The sequence below is a fragment of the Cyprinodon variegatus genome, unplaced genomic scaffold (assembly GCF_000732505.1).
Source record: "Cyprinodon variegatus isolate N-32 unplaced genomic scaffold, C_variegatus-1.0 Scaffold404, whole genome shotgun sequence".
NCBI lineage: Eukaryota > Metazoa > Chordata > Actinopteri > Cyprinodontiformes > Cyprinodontidae > Cyprinodon > Cyprinodon variegatus.
In genome coordinates, this window is record NW_015150857.1 from 454,049 (window position 1) to 472,983 (window position 18,935).

At 38.1% G+C, this 18,935-nt stretch overlaps 3 protein-coding genes across 5 annotated transcripts in view; 2 read left to right on the forward strand and 1 right to left on the reverse strand.

The window, feature by feature from the left end:
• The window catches only part of crlf1 (cytokine receptor-like factor 1), a 30,830-nt gene extending 28,345 nt beyond the window's left edge, over window positions 1-2,485 (forward strand). Inside the window, exons 8-9 of one of the 2 annotated variants that reach the window (XM_015387846.1) lie at window positions 1,319-1,501; window positions 1,663-2,485. In XM_015387846.1, the coding sequence (XP_015243332.1) occupies window positions 1,319-1,501; window positions 1,663-1,679 (200 nt within the window). In that variant the 3' untranslated portion in view covers window positions 1,680-2,485. The remainder of the gene's footprint in view (window positions 1-1,318; window positions 1,502-1,662) is intronic. The other variant, XM_015387845.1, reaches the window with a different exon arrangement.
• An 8,558-nt stretch (window positions 2,486-11,043) lies between these two features.
• Window positions 11,044-14,792, forward strand: LOC107093034 (outer dense fiber protein 3-like protein 2). 2 transcript variants are annotated; one of them, XM_015387835.1, is made up of 5 exons: window positions 11,044-11,247; window positions 11,645-11,755; window positions 11,987-12,109; window positions 13,366-13,507; window positions 14,113-14,792. In XM_015387835.1, exons 1-5 carry the CDS (start codon window positions 11,136-11,138, stop codon window positions 14,456-14,458), a joined length of 834 nt encoding a protein of 277 aa, XP_015243321.1. In that variant the 5' UTR covers window positions 11,044-11,135; the 3' UTR covers window positions 14,459-14,792. The 2 variants fall into 2 exon arrangements, with proteins under 2 accessions (XP_015243321.1, XP_015243322.1); XM_015387836.1 differs by lacking the exon at window positions 11,645-11,755.
• A 43-nt stretch (window positions 14,793-14,835) lies between these two features.
• The window catches only part of ebi3 (Epstein-Barr virus induced 3), a 6,003-nt gene continuing 1,903 nt past the window's right edge, over window positions 14,836-18,935 (reverse strand). The window contains exons 4-7 of the mRNA XM_015387826.1: window positions 17,722-17,839; window positions 17,415-17,578; window positions 16,492-16,557; window positions 14,836-15,463 (exon numbers count right to left, since the gene is read on the reverse strand). Of these exons, the coding sequence (XP_015243312.1) occupies window positions 15,311-15,463; window positions 16,492-16,557; window positions 17,415-17,578; window positions 17,722-17,839 (501 nt within the window). The 3' untranslated portion in view covers window positions 14,836-15,310. The remainder of the gene's footprint in view (window positions 15,464-16,491; window positions 16,558-17,414; window positions 17,579-17,721; window positions 17,840-18,935) is intronic.

Consider the following 18,935-nt stretch of genomic DNA (forward strand, 5'->3'; position numbering starts at 1 on the left):
TATCGATATCGGTTATCGGCTACATGAGTTTTAAAATATCGGTATATCGGATATCGGCCAAAATCCCAATATCGTGCATCCCTAGTGTCAAGCTTACTGCAACAAACTGCTGTAAGACTATAAACGGGAAGCGAGGTAGGAGGGCAAAATAGGTTTAGCGCCACTGCAGCACGGGAGGGAGAATTACGCCCAGGAGCAAATGGATAAAAATAGACAGGAGGAAAAAAAAAACATAAATCGATTATCTTGTGGACGTATCGATGTATCGGATCGTCGGCAGTTGGATCGATGCATCGACACAAAGCGATTATTATTTACACCCCTAGTGATTATATGAAAGGGAATTGGGTGTGCTCATCACCTGCTGAGACAAAGCTGTGAGGATAACAGGAGAGAGAGATCATTATTCAAAATACAACAGGATAACTTTCTTATAGTAGTAAAGTTGTTTGCATAGGAATTAGCTTGCTGGTCGAAACTCTGGGAACAGTTTATCATGTTGGTAACCTGGTCATGGATTATTGCTATTAATTTATTTTAATAGCGTTGCTTTATTGCAGTAATGCAATGGGCAGGTCAGGCTTATTTATTCCTACCAAATCATGTATGTTTGATTTATCTATAAAAGGGTGTATTGAACCACTTGTCCTTAAACGAGGGACATCTATTGTCTAAACTTGAGCTACAGGTCTTAAATACCATGTTTCACAATAGTATCATCATGGCATACAGAGATGTGGAGGATGCCTTTTGTTTGGTGATAATGCAAATAAAAGGCAAGGTAAGTTTATTTATTCGGCACATTTTAGTGGCAAGGCACTTCAACATGCTGAACAGGAGAAAAGAGGAAAAGAAAAAAGAGAAGCAAAAAGAAAAACTAAATATATATATATATATATATATATATATATATGATGAAAATGATTTGTAAACAATATAAATAGATTTAATGGTTAAGAAAATGAAATTAAAACAAAAGTAGAAATTAAATGTACTGCAGGATTGTTTCAGGCATTCTTTTACATTTACAAAAACAGCATTACTACTCTGTTTTTGTCTATCACTGAGTTTGAAGCTGGAATCAAATCTTCTATTTGTCGCCCTAATCTACCATTAGCAAAAGCAAAATATCCAGTGGTAATCCTAGCATGGTGGGCTGATATTTGATGCATCTGTTATAAAACTCCCAGCATTCAAACTAAAATCTAAAGCATAGAAGTATGAATAGATGGAGAATACTCTGGTCCCTGATGGTTTCAAAATGTTTGACCCTAATAATCAGCTCCTTTCATCGTCTCCTTTCCTCACCCCCCCTCAGAACGACTGATGTCCTGTGACTCGAAGTCCAGCGGAGACTCCAACTCCACCCTGCGGCGAGAGCTGAAGCAGTTTCTCGGCTGGGTGAAGAAGCACGCCTATGGCTGCAGCAGTATGTCCATGAAGTTGTACGACCAGTGGAGGGTGGATATGCAGAAGTCGCCAAAAACTCGCAACCAGGTAGGTAAGCATCGCTAATGCCGAGAAGAAAGCATACGCAAATACGCACGTCTTCCATGTAACCGCAAACAGGCGTGCACTCATGCCCTGTGTACACAAACACAAACAAACTGGAAATGATTTTTGCAAAAGCTGATTCGTAACAGATTTGTGTCTTTCATTTAGGTTCTCCAAGGGGATAAGTCGTAGCACATGCTGGCTCTGCAAGGGGAAAAGAACTGAATGAATGCAGTTTAGTTTCTTTTTCTTCTTTTTTATCCATACGTGTGAATGAGAAGAAAGAAAAACGACTGCATTCCTCTAATAGAAATGTAAAAGACACTTTGCTCCGGAAGAAGTCCAAAGGAAAAAAAATAGTGGGGATATACTTCCTTTCTGCTTCCTTTCCACTCGATATGAGCACGTTTATATGACGGAGCTGCTTTACTCATCATGGATATTGCGAGACAGAAAGAACGTGGATGCAAACCACATTGTAGCATGAAGATGTTGGACTGCAGTAAAGACATTTCACATGCATTTGACCTGATTGTGCACGGAGGAGATCAAATCCAATCTGAATTTACCTGAAATGTTGGCTAAAGCAGCTAGTGACACCAGTGGCTTTAGGAGATTCTTGTCAATACAAGGCGCCATCTAGTGGCTGCTGAGTATCCATGAATTCCCCAAACCCTCCCTCCTCTGAGATCCTAATGTAAAAAGAAATATGAACAGATTATGATTCAGTATTTTAACGAGTGCTTTGCTATATAGGTGGATAGTGTGCCAAACTGGTTCACCCAGGATGTGACTGATGGTGTCTGTGTTGGCTATGGAAAGCCTTTATTTTTGTACTAAACTGTACCAGCATATTTAAAGTATAAAGCTATGTTTTATAATTCTTAAGTTAAATTTAGTCAGTAAAGACTGTACAATGACTGAAGTTGTTATCAATTTTTAACTGTGTTCTATAAAAATGTTGCCAGAAAACCTGAGGTTTGATTCCTTTTTGTGTGTTCACATTTATGTGTCAGCTCAACCTTTAAGATTATCTCTTTTTTAAATTTCCTCATGCTTATCCCCATTTAAATGGGTTGACATTAGAATATATTTATATGCATCATATTACAAAAAGAATAGCGTTATTCCTCACTGTCCTGTTTTAGGTCAGTAAGGGTTACTAAACCATTTCCTTTCGAAAACTATTGGAGTATTATGTGAGATACGAATTTATAGTTTATTCTGTATTACTTCCTTCGAAATAAACTATTTGAGAAAAGCTTAATGAGGGGTTTTGAAACGGCCTATGCAATATACAGCTTCTTATAAGACACCTTGGAAAATGAATGAATAAAAATTTTGCCTAAAGGTGAGTGGAGGATTTTTGCAAATTTTGAAAAGACCCGCAAATGCACATGCACAACCCCATAGTCGCTCCGGAGAGGCCGTGCGAGAGCGTGCATCAGCCCATTTTACCTTGTTAATGCTCTGTTTAAAAGTTGCTGTTTGCATCGCTCATACAAGCTTACTTTGCAAAAGAAAATTTGCAATTTTTCCACTATGTCAGACTCAACACCGGTATGTGAAAATGGGGACGCCCACGTAGGACGGCTTTACGTTAACGTATGACCAGAATGATTGACAATTAGGAGGACCACTTATTTTGATGATCCACCAGGAAAAATCTTCCTCCACTATACCTTTAATTATCAGCAAGACAGTTGTGGACCTGAACTTTACTTACAGTTTAGAGATGCTTGATGCCATGTTCATCTGTTCAAATGCAAAGTATTCATAGGGCTGGACGATTCATTGATTGTATAGATTATTACATTTTTTTTTTTATGAAGATTTGATTTTAAAAAATCTGGATTTTTTTTTTTTTTTTAACTTATTCTCTTCTTGGGCTTCCATATCTCAGGGTGACCTCTGTTCATCACTTTTTGTTTTTAGATGTCTCATAACTGATAAACTAGCTCTCTCTGTGATACCATCAGCTGAATTTATTTATCTCTTCAAATTAAGGGCACCTTCCAGAAGGGATGATTGAAAACAAAGCTAGTTTTTAAAGAAACAGATATTATTTATCTTTTTTTTTTATTATGGAAAAATCAGACTTGTTTGCAAAAAAAGGGGACTAAATTTTTATGCCATATCGGCCATCCCTAGTGCTTAACTTTTCCCCAAATTTAGTTACGCGAAAGTCTTATTAACTGTGATATTCAATTAATCTGTTCTCAAAGTTCATCTCACATAACTTCATTATTAGTGTGAAAAAATAAGATTTTTTTATGTTGTTGCAAATGTAATTAAAGTATAAAATTAATAAATCACTTTTACGTAAATCTGTACAGCTACACACCTTGTTATTTAATGTCCCAGGGTGAAAAGGTAATTTCAGGGTTCAATCACCAATTCTAACGTCAAAGAACTTGTCTTCAGCCATAAACCTGGGGAAGTATTCAGACACATTACTGCTGCTTTGAATGTCCCAGTGAGCACAGTGAAATGCATCTCTCATAAATGGGAGAAATTTGGAATAACCAGGACTCTTCCTAGAGTAAGGGGATTAATCAGGTAACCATGTTTTCTCTGTCAGGGCCTCAACGTTTCTCTGTGCAGAGAGTAGAACCTTACAGACCGATAAATATCTCCTTAGTAATCTACCAACCCTTTCTTTATGGTAAAGAGTGGTTATATGAAAACTGCTTCTTAATAAAAGGCAGATGGCGGCCTGTCCGGGGTTCACCAAAGAGAAAAAAACAAAATAATCTGACAAAGATCGAACTCTTGGCTGTGAATGCCAGGTTTTGGAAAACAAGACACCACTAGACCAATGCAATCCCTACTGTGAAGTACGGTGAGGCAGCATCATGCTTTGGAGAGGTTTTTAGCAGCAGGAATATGGATTAAGAGAATTTTTAATGCAGCAATTTACAGACTTTCTGGATGAACCCAAACCTGTTTTTTTTGAAAACCTGTTTTCAGAGCCAGAGTCCAGACCTGATTTGAGGCCTATAGAGATCAGAATATGGTCTGTCCTAGCCAACATGATGGAGCTTCAAATGTTGTGTAAAGAAAATAGGAAACGCTCCCTAAATAGCTGTTCTGAGTTTGAGATAACAGATTCAAGCGACTGTAAACGGTTAAAACATACAAACCAGAAGCTGGGAATTCTTATATAAATGACATTAGTTTTCTAATTTTTATGAATTTGCACAACAGCCCAAAAAAACACAACTCTTTTCTTACATTGAGAGATATTGTGTGAAAAGCTTTTAGGAAAGTTGTCATTTCATAAAAAAAAAAAAAAAAAAAGTTCTAATTTACTGTATAAATACATTGCAATGTGCAGCAATGTCCCCTACTTTAGAGGTTCTTACTAAATGATGCAGCTCTGCCCCCTGCTGAAAATAATTAGTACCTGCAGTTTGCCCTCTGATAAAATGTGCAGTTGGACTTTAAAACTATATCTGCATCACGTTTTCTGCTTTAAGAGGCATATATGTTAAGCTTTGCACTTGATGTGATTTTCTTCGTTTGTTATAAGGAATCCCTTTTAGACTTCAGTTAAATGATGACTTTGGTTTTGCCTTTATTTTATGTTTGATTATTTCTGTGTTTGACTATGACATGGTTACCAGTTTAAAAAATAAATCATAATACTTCTAATTACCACAGACAATGGAGAGGGAAGTACTAAGCAGGCATCTACCTAATGAATCAAATCTGCCTCTCATCCCAACCTTTTGACCCTGAGTCGGGTCTTTTGAACATCTCTCAGTGTCGTTTCATTGTCAGAAACCTGAGACGCTGCCTGTGTTTCCTGCATGCAGCGAGTTCATCTCCCTCTGCTGTCACATCAGAGTCTTGTTACTGCGTCTGTGACCACTCATTCACTGCTGGTCGAAACTTTAAACTGGAAGAAGGTTTGTTTTACTTCTGGCCTCGCTCTCAGCACATTACTTACCTCTGTCTTTGCCAACAGCTAATCTTGGTTGCAAATGGTAGGTGCTCCTCCTTTATACTTATTATTCTTTAAATATTATCCTCACACTCCTTGGAACAATTCTTGGGCCCTATTCTTTAAAACAAGTTTATTCTAAGCAAAAATACAGAATTAATGACACAAATTTAAAGATTTATCCAAATTCAACCTACCTCATCGCCATAAAATCCATCTGAAAGATCAGTTACGCTATCTTCCTTCTGAATAAAGAAAAAAAACAGTTTTTGTATAGTCCTCATATTTATGATTTTTGTAGAAAATCATATTAAGAAAAAATAAAAAAAACTAAATGATTTCAAAGAAACACAAATAAACCCAACACAGTTATAACTATACAACTTGAGATTAAAAGAAGTGTCTATTATAAGGGTTTAAATGGTCATAATATTATTAAACTGATTCAAAATCTAACTTAAGGAGTTATCAGAAGTTTGTCTGTCTCTCAGGGGCAGCCCTTCTATGTTTAAGTTCAGGCTAAAACATCCAAGCAGTACTGATTTCTTGTGGCACTGGGCAAAGGGCCCACTTTGGAATCTGAACCGTGTAATCCATTTAAAGGCATTTGCTAAGTCATGCAGCACACATGTACAAGGTGGGTGGAGGAAAATTGGAAACATAATGTGCCCAAATTTGCACAAAAATAAACAATATCTAAGTAGCACACTCTGCAAGCAAAAATATTTGTTCTGTCTTTAATTGAGCTAAAACAAGGTTCTCTTCTTGGCACTGCTTTCTGTCAGGAGCGGAGAATTCACAAGGGGTTGATCAACCAATCACATGTGCATCGCGGTAACACAAGAGACACGTCACTGCAAGATCCAATAGTAACAGAATTTTTTTTTTAAATGAATTTTTTTATTTAACCGTTTCTTTAGACCAGGAAGAAACTTCTCTAAGTTTCATTAAATATTATCAACATAACAGTATGAGGCTGTTTTAGACAATATTTTTTCTAATATAATCATTCTATTTGATAAAAAGACAGGTTTAAATTCAAGATTTATCATTTAATCAACATTTAAAGTCACAGGTTTGCATTAAAGTTAAGCATTTTTTGTGGATCATCAATGGGGCAAATGAAAAAAATCCTGTTTGTTAAATTAGATTGATTGATCATTTATTTCGAACACGTAATAAAAAGCAAATACAAGTAAATTAATAAAGTCATAACAAAACAAAACAAAAAAGAAGAAAAAGAAAAAACATGTACAAACCATCATGTTCGAAAAGGAGTAGGAAGAAGTAATAAAACTTATTAAATCCTACCCCTGTTCTATATTAACATCTACCTATGTTTAAGCATACATACATATCTATATATATATACACACACACACATATATATATACATACACATACTCATAGATACCTATACATATATATACACACATACATACTTACACATACACCCATATCTCAAACACATGCACACATACATGCATATGCATACACACCCACATAACTATAGACAGTATACACATATCTCTATCTACATATACGTACACATATATCCATACATATCCATATACCAAAAACCCTTTCCTCTTACTTTTCTTAGAAAACAATCCCTTAATTTTACTACCTGGAATAACTGATCCAACAACTGCTGATAAACATTTAAAAAAAAAAACTTTACAGGGTGTTAACTTTCTATGCAAGAAAATGTTTCCTCTTTAAGTGGATAATGAAATAAAATCCCCTCCAAAATGCAATGGCAGAAGGTTGTCCTGAGCCATGTGCATCTCAACTACCTGACATCCCGGCTGCATGACAGTTAGGATGTTTTTATTAAAACATGGGGACACTTTTTGTCACGTACCAGACTAAAAATTTCACAATCCTTACAAGTGCCTCTGTGGTGTGTCCACAGCCAGAGTTTCACTCGTTTCAACACCTATCCAGGAGTCTTTGTCAATTTTTTTGGCTCGTACCCGAGCAATCTATAGTCGGTAGGGGTTAATGTATTCAAGTAGCATGGAGGTCCAACCTCCTGAACATGTTCATCCACAGATGGACCTCCATGCTTCTTAAATGCATCAGGCTGCTTCCCAATTAATCAAATAAGTACAAACTGTTAATTCGAAGAGCTTCAGTGGTCGCCATGATAAACGCTGTCTAAATAGTGCGGTGTCACATGCTTGTCAGGAGGCCAAGCAGTCTTGGAGGTGGGACCCAAACTGGTTGAAAGAAGAACATGCTTTGTAGAGTTTTCAGCAGACAAAACTTTAATTTCTTCTTGTGCAGGACACCAACCAAACCACACCAACCCCAAACAATGGCAGACATGTTTCTTAAATAGAAGAGGAACTAAATTGGAAGAAACCATTTTTAAAAGGCTGTTCAGCTTCACAATAAGAAGAAAAGGAAATTTTGGTTTAAACAAACAACTACTTAAGAAATACTTTTACCAATAAATACAGAAACAAATATATTAATTCAATCCAAACAAATAATCAAACTCAATAAAGAAAATACCATACATCAGATCAACCTCCCCCCTCTTCAATTATCTAATGGTAGAGTCCTGTATACACCTGCTTGCAGAGTGAAACAGCAGAGGTGAGTATTTCAAAGTATTTTAAATCTTTAAGCCATGAATGTCCCTTTTATAAATAAACAAAGAAATATATATTGTAAAGTGAAATCAATTTACCTTTTTACAAAAATAAAAACAAGATGTGGCCAACCAAAGAACCACAACCCAAACTAATCCACTTCACCCAAAACAACAAAAATAACCCAATGTAGAAAACCAGATCATGTGTTTAGCTGCTACTTTGGCCAATATACAAGTAACAATATGGCTCATTGTTACATGCGGACAGTGACAAAGGAGGTAGGAAAAGGTGTAATTTTTCAAAAGACTAATGTCCAGATTTGGCTGGTATCAGTTAGTTTCAGTGTAATTCAATTTCTTTATATGACTCAAATTGACATCACATGTCACCTTGAAGTACGTGAAGGAGACATTACAATCAGGTTAATTAAAGTTTTCTATCAGGAAAAACCAGTTGATTGCATTGAGACATGCTCCTCCTGGATGAGCTTGCAGGTTTGACATAAATGCATCATCCAAACGCATTTTTATCACATAATGAAGTCTGGGTGTGTGGAAGTTGGCACAGCAGTCCAGAGTTTCTTTTCTGCTCGTGATAAACTGTTGAACCCCTGAAAGGCCACAGTTTGATGAATTCAGAAGCAGCCCCAGTAAAATGCCATCTTCTACCTGCAAGACTCTCTTGCTCCTTCTTGTAGTGTTTCTACAACAGATGTTTTCTGTAGTTCCTCATAAAGGAGATGTCAAGTAGATCTCCTGACCAGGAGCTTAATCCAACTCACCCGCTCAATAAAAGGGCTGCAGCTCTATTTCATCCCTCCTGGATAACAGATCTCTTCATCTATCTTGAATGGTGATAGGATGAAGAGATCATTTAAGCAGCACCTGGATATTTACAGGTCACAGTCCAAATGTAGATGTGGCAGTGAAAACCTCTAAATGGTAGTACGAGGCTCCACTCTGTTGATCGTCTAATTAAACTAACATCCAAGACAAAAGGATCCTTGAATCTTTCAGTTGAGGGCCAGATCGGCTCCTCACCTGGAGGAACTACAGTAGTTCAACCTTTTCCAATCTCTTTGTGCCACTTCCTAAACAAAGAAATCATGTCTCTGTACCAGGGTTAATTAGTTAGAGTTAGAAGGTCTCCATTCAGTTTTCTGATTTTTACATCTGACTTATCTAACTCAAAGGTTGCCAACAAATATTGTTCACCTGTATGCAGCATTCAGCGAAGTCATTTACAAGTTATAGTAGAAATACCTACCTGACATACTGTACAGATCTTCATTTGCAAATACATATTTGTTGCTGACACTTTTTCAGTTCGAATCAACTGATCTCTTTCCCATCTGCAAGAGCTGCTGGGGTTGTTTTTCTGGATCAAATGTTAGGATGTAAAACATTCTTTGCATCTCTCAAAAAATATTACCAGCATTTCAATGTATTTTAATGGGATTGCATGAGATAAACAGACTCAGAATATACAGATTACAAATATACATAAATATACATTTTTTTAACAACATTTAAAAAACTGTAACTGGAAGCTTGTATTCACCCTTTAATACTCTGTAACTAAAATCCCATGAGACTCTCTATACTTTACCTGTTACTGATTTTAATTTCAGTAGAAAGTTAAAAATCACCCTAAATACACTTATGGATAGGGTTAAGCATAAAGGTGGCGGTATCATTCTGTGGGGATCAGTTGGCAGAAACAGTGAAGTATGTCACAGTTAACTTAAAGATCGGCAAACCTGGAATAAAACCTGTTAGAGACTGCAGAGGAAAAACACTAAACATGCAACAACAGTTAGGATGCATTAAAACATCTTTTCATTAAATGGAATCTAAGCGGAAGTTCAACTGAAGAAACTCATTGCTTTCATACATCTACCTGCGACACAGCCATTCAGCTTTGAACCACACCTCTATGAAAGCCAATCGGCATCAAAAGTTAATCTTAAAAGGCCTCCGATACGCACCTGTCTGCTCCTGTGCGCAGGCGGCGGATGCGCTGTGTGACTTCATTCAGATGACACCATTTCAACCCACCTCCAGCCCCTCCTCCACCATCGTAGCTTAAGCTTCATCAGAGTGTCATTCCTCCCGGACTCTGACTGCGTTCCCTGTCTCATCTTAACCGGTCTGGCAGAAGGCCGCCATGTTGAGGCCTGGTTCTGCCAGAGGTTTTTTTCCAACGAGGAGTTTTTCCTCTCCACTGTCGCTTCATGCTTGCTCATCATGGACAGGTTCTCTCAACCTCTGTTATCCAAACTGGACTTCCATCTTCCAGGTCCCTGAGTGAAGCTCTAGTATCAGCTCACGCAGTCCACTGGATCTCCCCATAAAGCTCAGCATACCTTCTCGCTAACCAGCAGTCTACAGACTGACCAACTCCATCTATCTTCACTCCACCACCAGTTTCAGGCCTTGGGGGGAAACATCCCTATTCTTTGCTCATGTTCATGCATATCTATCAAATTTAAGCACTATGTTTCCTGCCGAGGTTTCAGCACCAAAGACAAAGTAATTGTACCACTAAATTTCTCCTGATTGTCTTTTCCCTTTGTGTGAGTTTTTCAGATTGAAATAATCCCTGGAAAATTGGTGTTGACCAATATTATCAATCCAGCATGACTTGGCTTGATCTGATTGTGTAAGAGGTTGCAACTATATTCAGTCAAGTTTTTAAATAACACTTTTATATACAATACAAATGCATGGCTCACTTTCAGCGTTTTAATGGTGGAATAATGAAAACTAAGTATACATTTTCTGTCTCCATCATATAAACCAAAAAATATATTAAAAATAGATTCAATCTAGATGTAATACGGGTGTAATGTGTCAAAATTCAGAAAAGCTTAAGGGTTTCTGTTGGATTTCACATTTTTGTATCCTGATGGTGACAACCATTTGGCTTGAAAGATGCATTCATAATAAGAGCCTTGGAGAAAGAAGATGTGGAGAGCAGGTTGGGCACGCTTACAAGCCTACGGTCAAGATAGGATTTCCTGCTTTGCAGGTCATGAATAATGCAGCATTAGAGGGTGCGACTCTCCTCGAAAGAGAGCAAAAGAAAAGGATATGTCTGAAAGAGCTGCAGAGGGAAGGAGAAAGAGCAACACACAAGAAAGAGGCTGGAGGATTATGGAGGAGGTGGTGAGGAAGCGACCAATCATCTCTGCTAAGGAAAGAGGTCTGTTAGAGAAATCTATATGCCTCCGCGTGTGTCTGTAAGCTATACCTTTATGTGTGTCTGTGTGTGTGTTTGTTAACATCCACATGGGTTGTATTAACGCTGAATTGAGTTCTGCCATGAAATCTCTCACAGCATCACAATGTCACTGCTCCTTCTCTTATTTGAGATCCTGACTTTGTTTGGAATTCATTCCCAAAGCAACAGAGGAAGAATGTTAAAATGCATAACCGTAGAAAAAATGGGCTCCATATGGGAATAATCAGAAACAATACAGCCGGAGCCAGAGAGTGCTGGGTGTGTGCAGACGCACCGCTTTGGAGCCGGATTTGTTGCATCATTTTCATCACTCTCCACCTCCTCATCCTCATTCACCTTTACTCCCACTCCCTGTCAGGCCCCGGCCCTGGACGCTATGCACTGCCCCCAACTGTTGGATACATTAACCATGATTTCACCAAACCAAACAGCCCAGCATACTCTTTTCATGGCCGCATGAGCTCTGCCAGTAAGTTTGCATCCAAAATCATACTGCTTATCTCTCAGAAAATTAAAGTCTAAGTACGCAGGGAGTGAGTGCTGGAAAATGATGAGAATAATTTAGGGATTTTTTTTACTTACAATTACATTAAACATCTTTTATTGTTGGTTTCAGAGATTTAAATACATGTATTCTAGTGGTTAAAACATACAAGACACATAAGACTGAGTGGTCAATTAAGTGCTGTCTATTTGTTAGTGATCTCTATAGACTCCAGCCCTGGACCGAGGTACTATATTGGGGGCAATATTACCCGGTTTGGTCGCACAGAGACACCATCCTACTCTATTTCAGGGAGAGGCAGACGAATCAGGAAGAAAGGTAAGCACAAAACAACAGCAAAAACATTCAAAGTTGCTTGGATGTAGAAGCATGATAATTATTTGCTGATGAAAATAGTCACAGGAAGTGGGTAAAACCACATCAGTAAAGGGAATGTTATTGGATTAGCTGCACAGATCCACAGTTTATAAGATAAGATCAGCATTCTACACAACAAATGTGGCATCTGTGAAAGAGTGGTAAGAAAACAGCTGTTTTGAAAAAAGACACAAAGAAGTTGCATTTAAGGTTGCATGTCAGACATGTCAGGGATACAAGAAATAGGATACTCTGGTAAGATGAGAGCAACACAGACATGCAAAGCTTGTAGTTTAAATAAAAAAAACCCTACAAATCAAAAGTGAAACATGGAGGTGGTGGCATAATGCTGTGGAGATGGGAAGATGGATAGAGCGAAGCAATGGGCATTCCTGGAAGAGAACCTCTTACAGGGCACAAAAGGCTTGCTATAGCCACAGATATGAAGTGATGGTTTAGACCCAAGCAGATTAATGTGTGAGAATGAGGCAGATATCAGTTTTCACTGACAGCCAGTCTCTATGAGGGTGAGCTGTTTTCTAAAGACTGTAGAAAATGTTCAGTCTGTCACTGAATGGTGATAGTTCGTAGCTGGACCCAAAATGCAGAGGCTGATGCACTGATGATTTGTTGCAATTTTTTTTGTTTAAGTCCCAAAATTAAATATCCAAGAAATATATATAGGAGGAGACTGACAAAAAAACAGAGAAAGAACTAGAAGAAAACCAATGGGAAGGAGAGTGACACTAGGGGGCAATGGAGAGTAACTGGGAAATATAACCTCAACATAAATGTAAACAATGAATGACACAGCTACAACTAGAGAAAAGGCTAACAACTGCTGAATAGGACATACAGTACCTAACAAAAACACCAAACAGGAAGAATAAAAACAAAATCACGTAATTCCCAGCCTAACTGAAAACCCAAAGTGAAAACTAAACAGAACCAAACATCCTAAAATGGCAGAGCTTAACACAGTCTGTATATCCGTACTGCAGGTATGGATACACTCAACAAAAGCAGCAAACAGAAGGTGGTTCTAGAAAATATTAATAGTAATCTGAGAGGAAAACTACTGCATGGTACGCTTTCAGGGATATATAACAACATGTTTTCCCCCCATCAAGAATATTCATTATTTTGTTTTGGTCTATAAGTGTGACCATTTTTGTAAAAACTTTAATGCAGGACTCCTTCCTTGGTTCTGCTCATAGATGAGCTTTTCCAGACACCGGGACCAGGGGCCTACAGCCCAGAGAGGGCTCCCCCAGTGAACGGTCACCGGAGACCTCCTTCCTACACAATTGGAGAACGGACCAGATACCGAACCGTGGACCCTGTACCGGCACCAAACAGGTGAGAGCAGCTGGAGGGCAGATATAGAGGATGACATGCAGGCGAATAATCCAGCTATTAGGTAATGTGCGTGCAAACAACCACAGAGAAAGCTCCCTCCTCTGTTTTCCCTTAGCTTGATTGCTTTCAGATTTCTTTTCTTTTTTAGTTTGGAAATAGTCACAAGTTGCTTTCAGTTTATTCCACTGATATCATCCAGCTGTCACAAATTATGCTAATTTCAAACATGGTTTTGTCCCGACAAGTACACCATTGATGACTATATTAAAACATTGTTTGGAAAAGGTCTTTTTTTTTTCTTATCCTACCTAAACTGTGTATTTTATCTGTTTGCATTAATCACTTAGGTTAGGTCACCAAACCGTTGGAGACTTTTATCTTGGACCAAAGCCTACAACAGTGTATTGTCGTTGTAATTGTAGTTTCCTGCTTTTAAAACTTGACTAGCATACCTTTGATTGCCAAATAATGGAAAGCACTTGAATGATTTCAAAGCTTTGAGAAAAATCAGGAATAGTAACAATGATTTCCTCATCAAACTTATTATCTAAAAACATTGACAGTTTTTCTGTAAACCTAAAGAACCCTCGTCTCCAATCTGTTAGCTACACTCTTCCTGACCTGCTGGGTCCCCAGAACCCTCACAAGCCCGCCAGCGCCAGCTACAGCTTCTCAGGTCGTAGGATCATCGGCGGTCCCTCTGAGGATCTCTCCAAAACACCGGGACCAGGACAGTACAGAAGCATCGACCCGGACATCTACAGGCAGCGGCAGCCTTGCTTCTCTATGCAGAGCCGGACTAAGAGGCAGATGTCCTCCTCTGTTGCTCCAGGTCCGGGTACCTACAGCCCAGAGAAGACCTACAGGCACCTCCACAAGTCCCCGTCTTTCACTATGGGCATCAGGCACTCTGAGTTTGTCACCCCACTCGTGGTGAATGTGAAGGATTGACCAGCCACACATTGAAAATACCTCATGGATTTGTTTTTATTTATTTGATGAACAACTTAAATAAATAGGACTTCTGCTCTGTACAGATTTAATTGGTAAAATTTATCATAAATAAAACTTAACATCAACAACTCTCGCTTGCATTGTCTCTGCAGTTTAAAAAAACAAAGAAACCAAAATCACATTTTCTTCCATTTCAGTTTACAGTGTTAAAGTGAGGAGGATTTGTCCCCTTGGAAGTAAAGGCTGTAGCGCCCCGGGGGCCTTCTCACTGGTTCTTTTCCTGGGAGCAAGTTATTTACTACTCTTAACTCAAACTGGATAAAACCATATAAAAAAGGACTATAAAAACAGGAGGAAAAAAGTAACAGAGTTTATTCCAGATCAGGTCGTTACAGGACAGAGAAAAATGCTTAGAGCTTGCACAGCTGTGGTCTCAAAAATCACGTCCGCAAGCGTCCGGCAAAGTTTGAGCCCCGAACAACGTCATCTCCTGCTTCTTAAACCTTCTGAGTCTGTGTTACATCATGTGGATGCTTAGCTGTCCGTATCAGAAACTGACACGCCATCCATTACTTGAACTCCATGCAGGTTACCTCTCTGTCTCAGGGTTACAGATAGCCCTCCTCTATCATACCGGCTCCAAGATGTGCCCATATCCTGTGTACCTCTAAAGACTCGAAGGCTGTCCCGATTAGATGACCTCCGTACACACAGTGACATCCACAATGTGAAGGAAGGCCTTCTGCTCTGTCTAATCGGGCTAACATAATGCACATGATGTAAAATTAATTAAACCTAACAACAGCAAAGTGCATTCGTGAAAAAAAAAAAAAAGGTGAGTGGAAGTCTCTATTGTGTTTTCGGCATTGTGATTAGCTCAGGTGAGCTCCATTCGCTGCACTTCCCCAGGCCCAGGAATTCCTCAGCACACACCTGTAACCGGTAGGTTCTCCCTGGAACCAGCCCCTTTAGTTTGGCCTTGGTGTTCTCAGACAGGCCCCACTGGGAAAGAAGACACAGCAATACATCAAAACAAATCAAAGAAGAAGAATCAAATACAACTAAAATCTTTCCATCTTATGCTTATTCTGAGTGTTCCTGTGTTTTGGGGGTTTATTGGCAATACTGAAAATATAAATAGGGCTTTACAATCCCTTCAAGTAGTCATTATTATTTGGTCATCTGTATGAGATTATAGAAATGACAGTAGTAATATTTGTCTTTGAAAAATCCAAAACTGAATATTTCATGAGTTAGCTGCAGAAAACCAGCTGTCTGTCATACCAGATCCGTACTGCTGAAAGATTAACTTGGGATATTAAAAAAACATAAACATGGTAAAATCCGGCTTTATAGCTGAGACAATATCATAGGTAAAAATGTTATTAATCACCATAAAGTTATTGAAAATTACTGTAAATGAAAAAAAAAGCAACTTGATCAGAATTTCTATGAACCTATCGTTGGTATTTTTTGGGTTTCCCTCGGATTAATGAGGCCTCTAGAAAGGACCCATGTTCATCTTAGTATTATTCACAGGGAGCAGAATGAAAGATAAGCTAAAAAAATCCCCCAAAACTCACTGAACTGCTTCATATCTAAATGCCTACCATGACAAATGTAAACCCAAATGTGAAACTTAACCAGATCCTTTTTAACAAACAGACCAAATGAGTTTGCAATAAAACAAATGATAAATATATGGTATTTATATTTCCTCATTCATATAAAAGCACTTTGGAGGGTCTGTGATACTTTGTGTCTTTTTCTCAGCTAAGGACAACAAGAACCTTATCAGCACAATATCATATACTGTTAGAAATACTAATAAAATGTATTATAAATCTGGCTTCCGCTTTGAGAACACTGAAAACTGAGTCTTCATGAGCGGCATAATGAACGGCAACATATGACCTGTATTTAACAGACAAGATCTATAACTTTGTGGGACCTTATGGCAGCATCAAATCAAGCATTGTCCTAGTAGTACCATTAGGGCCTCTGGTTTTGGTATTAACAGAAACTGTTACCTTGAATGTACACTCTGTCCATCTGCGCTGCGCTGTGTGAACTTCTCTGCATGACACTTTTTCCTGCTAAATAAAGAAACTGAAATCAATAGGTTGGATTTGTCTAAATTAACTAAAGATTGAATTGCTTTTAAAAATGTCAAACTTCTTCACCTCCTGCAGAGCTACAGATAACATCTTGTGTTTCCTCTCATCAGCTGTACACTAAGTACAAGTGTAATAACAGCTAATAAAGCAATAACTTTCGCCTTTTAATGTCAGACATTTAACTAATACTTTTAGCAAAACTACTGAAAAAGTAGTCATGAAGAAATGATTGGGACACCCTAGTTTTCTTAAATGTCTTTTTCTAAATGCATATTAAATGAAGATATTGTACAAAAAAGAAAAGAGGGAAGGTCTTTTTTCCAAGTATGCATTATGTCAAATTGTTTAAATTGTTAAGAGTTAAACATGTAGCGCACACTTTACCTTCAAGATACAAACATTTTAAAGAAGTAAATCATTTGGTGAGAAATAATAATCCTTAAAACATTTTTTTTTTTTTTTTACAAAAAATTACAAAGTTAAGAAGTATAAACTTGTACTGTAAAGGAAACAGGAGAGTTAGCTATTTTTTAAATAAATGTAGCCTCTCAGTTCTAACTTCTGCTTCTCGAAATGCCGGTTTAACAGTTTCAACCAGAGGTTTAGCTACTGTAAGTGTTGAGAATAAGAATGACAAAACTCTGTGGTTACCAGCTAGCGGGGATTTCAAAATGAGGAAACGTCTGAAACTCATAATGTTTCATTAGTTTTAGGTAGTTTTTAACTTCCACAAACGATACATCATGTGTTACACGCAGATTCTGGGATTTCAATTACGTTGCTGTTGTGACACCCCTTTTGCTCAGCATGTGGTATTAAGATTTTTTCTTCCTTACATTAACAGACACGGGGTTTCCCTTGGTTTCCCAGCGGTAGCGTATATGGTACTTCAGAGGAAAGATGTCTATGCTTCTCCATGTAGGTGGAGGAGACCATTCCACCAACAGCGTTTTGGTAGTAAGAGGGGAAAGCGTGATATTTACAGGAGGATCTGGCTGCACTGTGGAGAGATCAGTATTGGAATTTCGTTGTTAATAAAATATGATAAAAAGTTGTAAAACAACTATTTTACCACAGAATAAAAAAATTTCATAGCTTCACACCATTATTATTTTTAGTTTAGGCAAAATGTTTTCATCTCACCGATATCCTCCAGCAAAAAACTTGTTAGGTAGGAGCTGCTCCCCCCAGAGTGAACGGCTGTGATGTTGAGGATGTATTCGGTGAGAAGTTTCTCGTTGGGCAGGTGACAGTGCCAGAGCTGCAGAGGAAAAAAATCACATTAAAAAAGAAAACAATCATGAGATGTTGCTTCAAATTCCACATGATGTTCTTTCTGCATCATATCTTGTTTGGGAAGAGTACTGGTCCAACCAGTAGCAAAATTCAAAAACACTCAGTGGAAATCTGGCCCTAAAGTTGCCTTCAAAGTAGAGACTTATTTTTTTTTGTGACCTTTCAGAACATGCCATGAATGGATAGTTGTCACAAGCTTCCACCTGCATCTTCTCTACAAAACTTATTCAGCTCAGGTTCAAAGTATCATGCTGTGATGACATGATCCTTGTGTTCATATGGCTGTATAAAAAAAAAGACCTGCAGGTATCTGAAAAATTATAACCAAGAATTAACCAGGTTTGCGAAGGACCACAATGATATATATTGGATTTCTCCAAAATGCAACCAATGGTCTGCCTTCTTCGAAATAATAATAATAAATAAAATATTCCAGAGGTCTTCAACAGGGGGTCCGTGACCCCTAGGCGGTCCACAGAGGTACTGCATGGGGGTCGTGAAACTTTTGGTCGATTAGACTTCTTTTTTTTTATATATTCCCCCCTGCAGTTTTTCTACTAATTCAAATGTCTTTAAAAACATGTTAACATGAATTTAATACACTGTAGTAAACAGATAAATGGAGGCAGAAGATGTCTTTCAGTCATCAATGCACACATTCAGGGACACACAGGGGTTCTTTCAAGCTGGGCACCGTTTCATTCACAACACCTGTCCCATCTAGAGGAATCCAAATCAGAAATACTTAAATAATTCCAGGGTGAAATAACTTTCGTTACATGACTCCAACTGTAATCGAGCGACAGTTTTATATAACATAATTTCAAACAATATATATAATTAGGGGTGGTCCCCGCTCCACCTTGCCATCAGTTTGGGGGTCCTTGGCCTGGAAACTGTTGTAGACCTCTGAAATATTCTATTAGCAAGTATGACCTTTTTTTTAAAAAAATGGTTATCATCTGGGTTTTCCAAAACTGTCTGAATGGTTAATATAAATCTAGTGTATATAAATGTCTTAGAGATAGATAGATGATAGATAGATAGATAGATAGATAGAT

Excerpts from the sequence above, each read along its gene's own strand:
- LOC107093034 (XM_015387835.1), top strand. The coding sequence starts at position 11,136 with ATGTCTGAAAGAGCTGCAGAGGGAAGGAGAAAGAGCAACACACAAGAA. Across the intron at positions 11,248-11,644 it reads CATCTCTGCTAAGGAAAGAG|GCCCCGGCCCTGGACGCTAT; the intron begins GTCTGTTAGAGA and ends ACTCCCTGTCAG. Across the intron at positions 11,756-11,986 it reads TGGCCGCATGAGCTCTGCCA|TGATCTCTATAGACTCCAGC; the intron begins GTAAGTTTGCAT and ends TCTATTTGTTAG.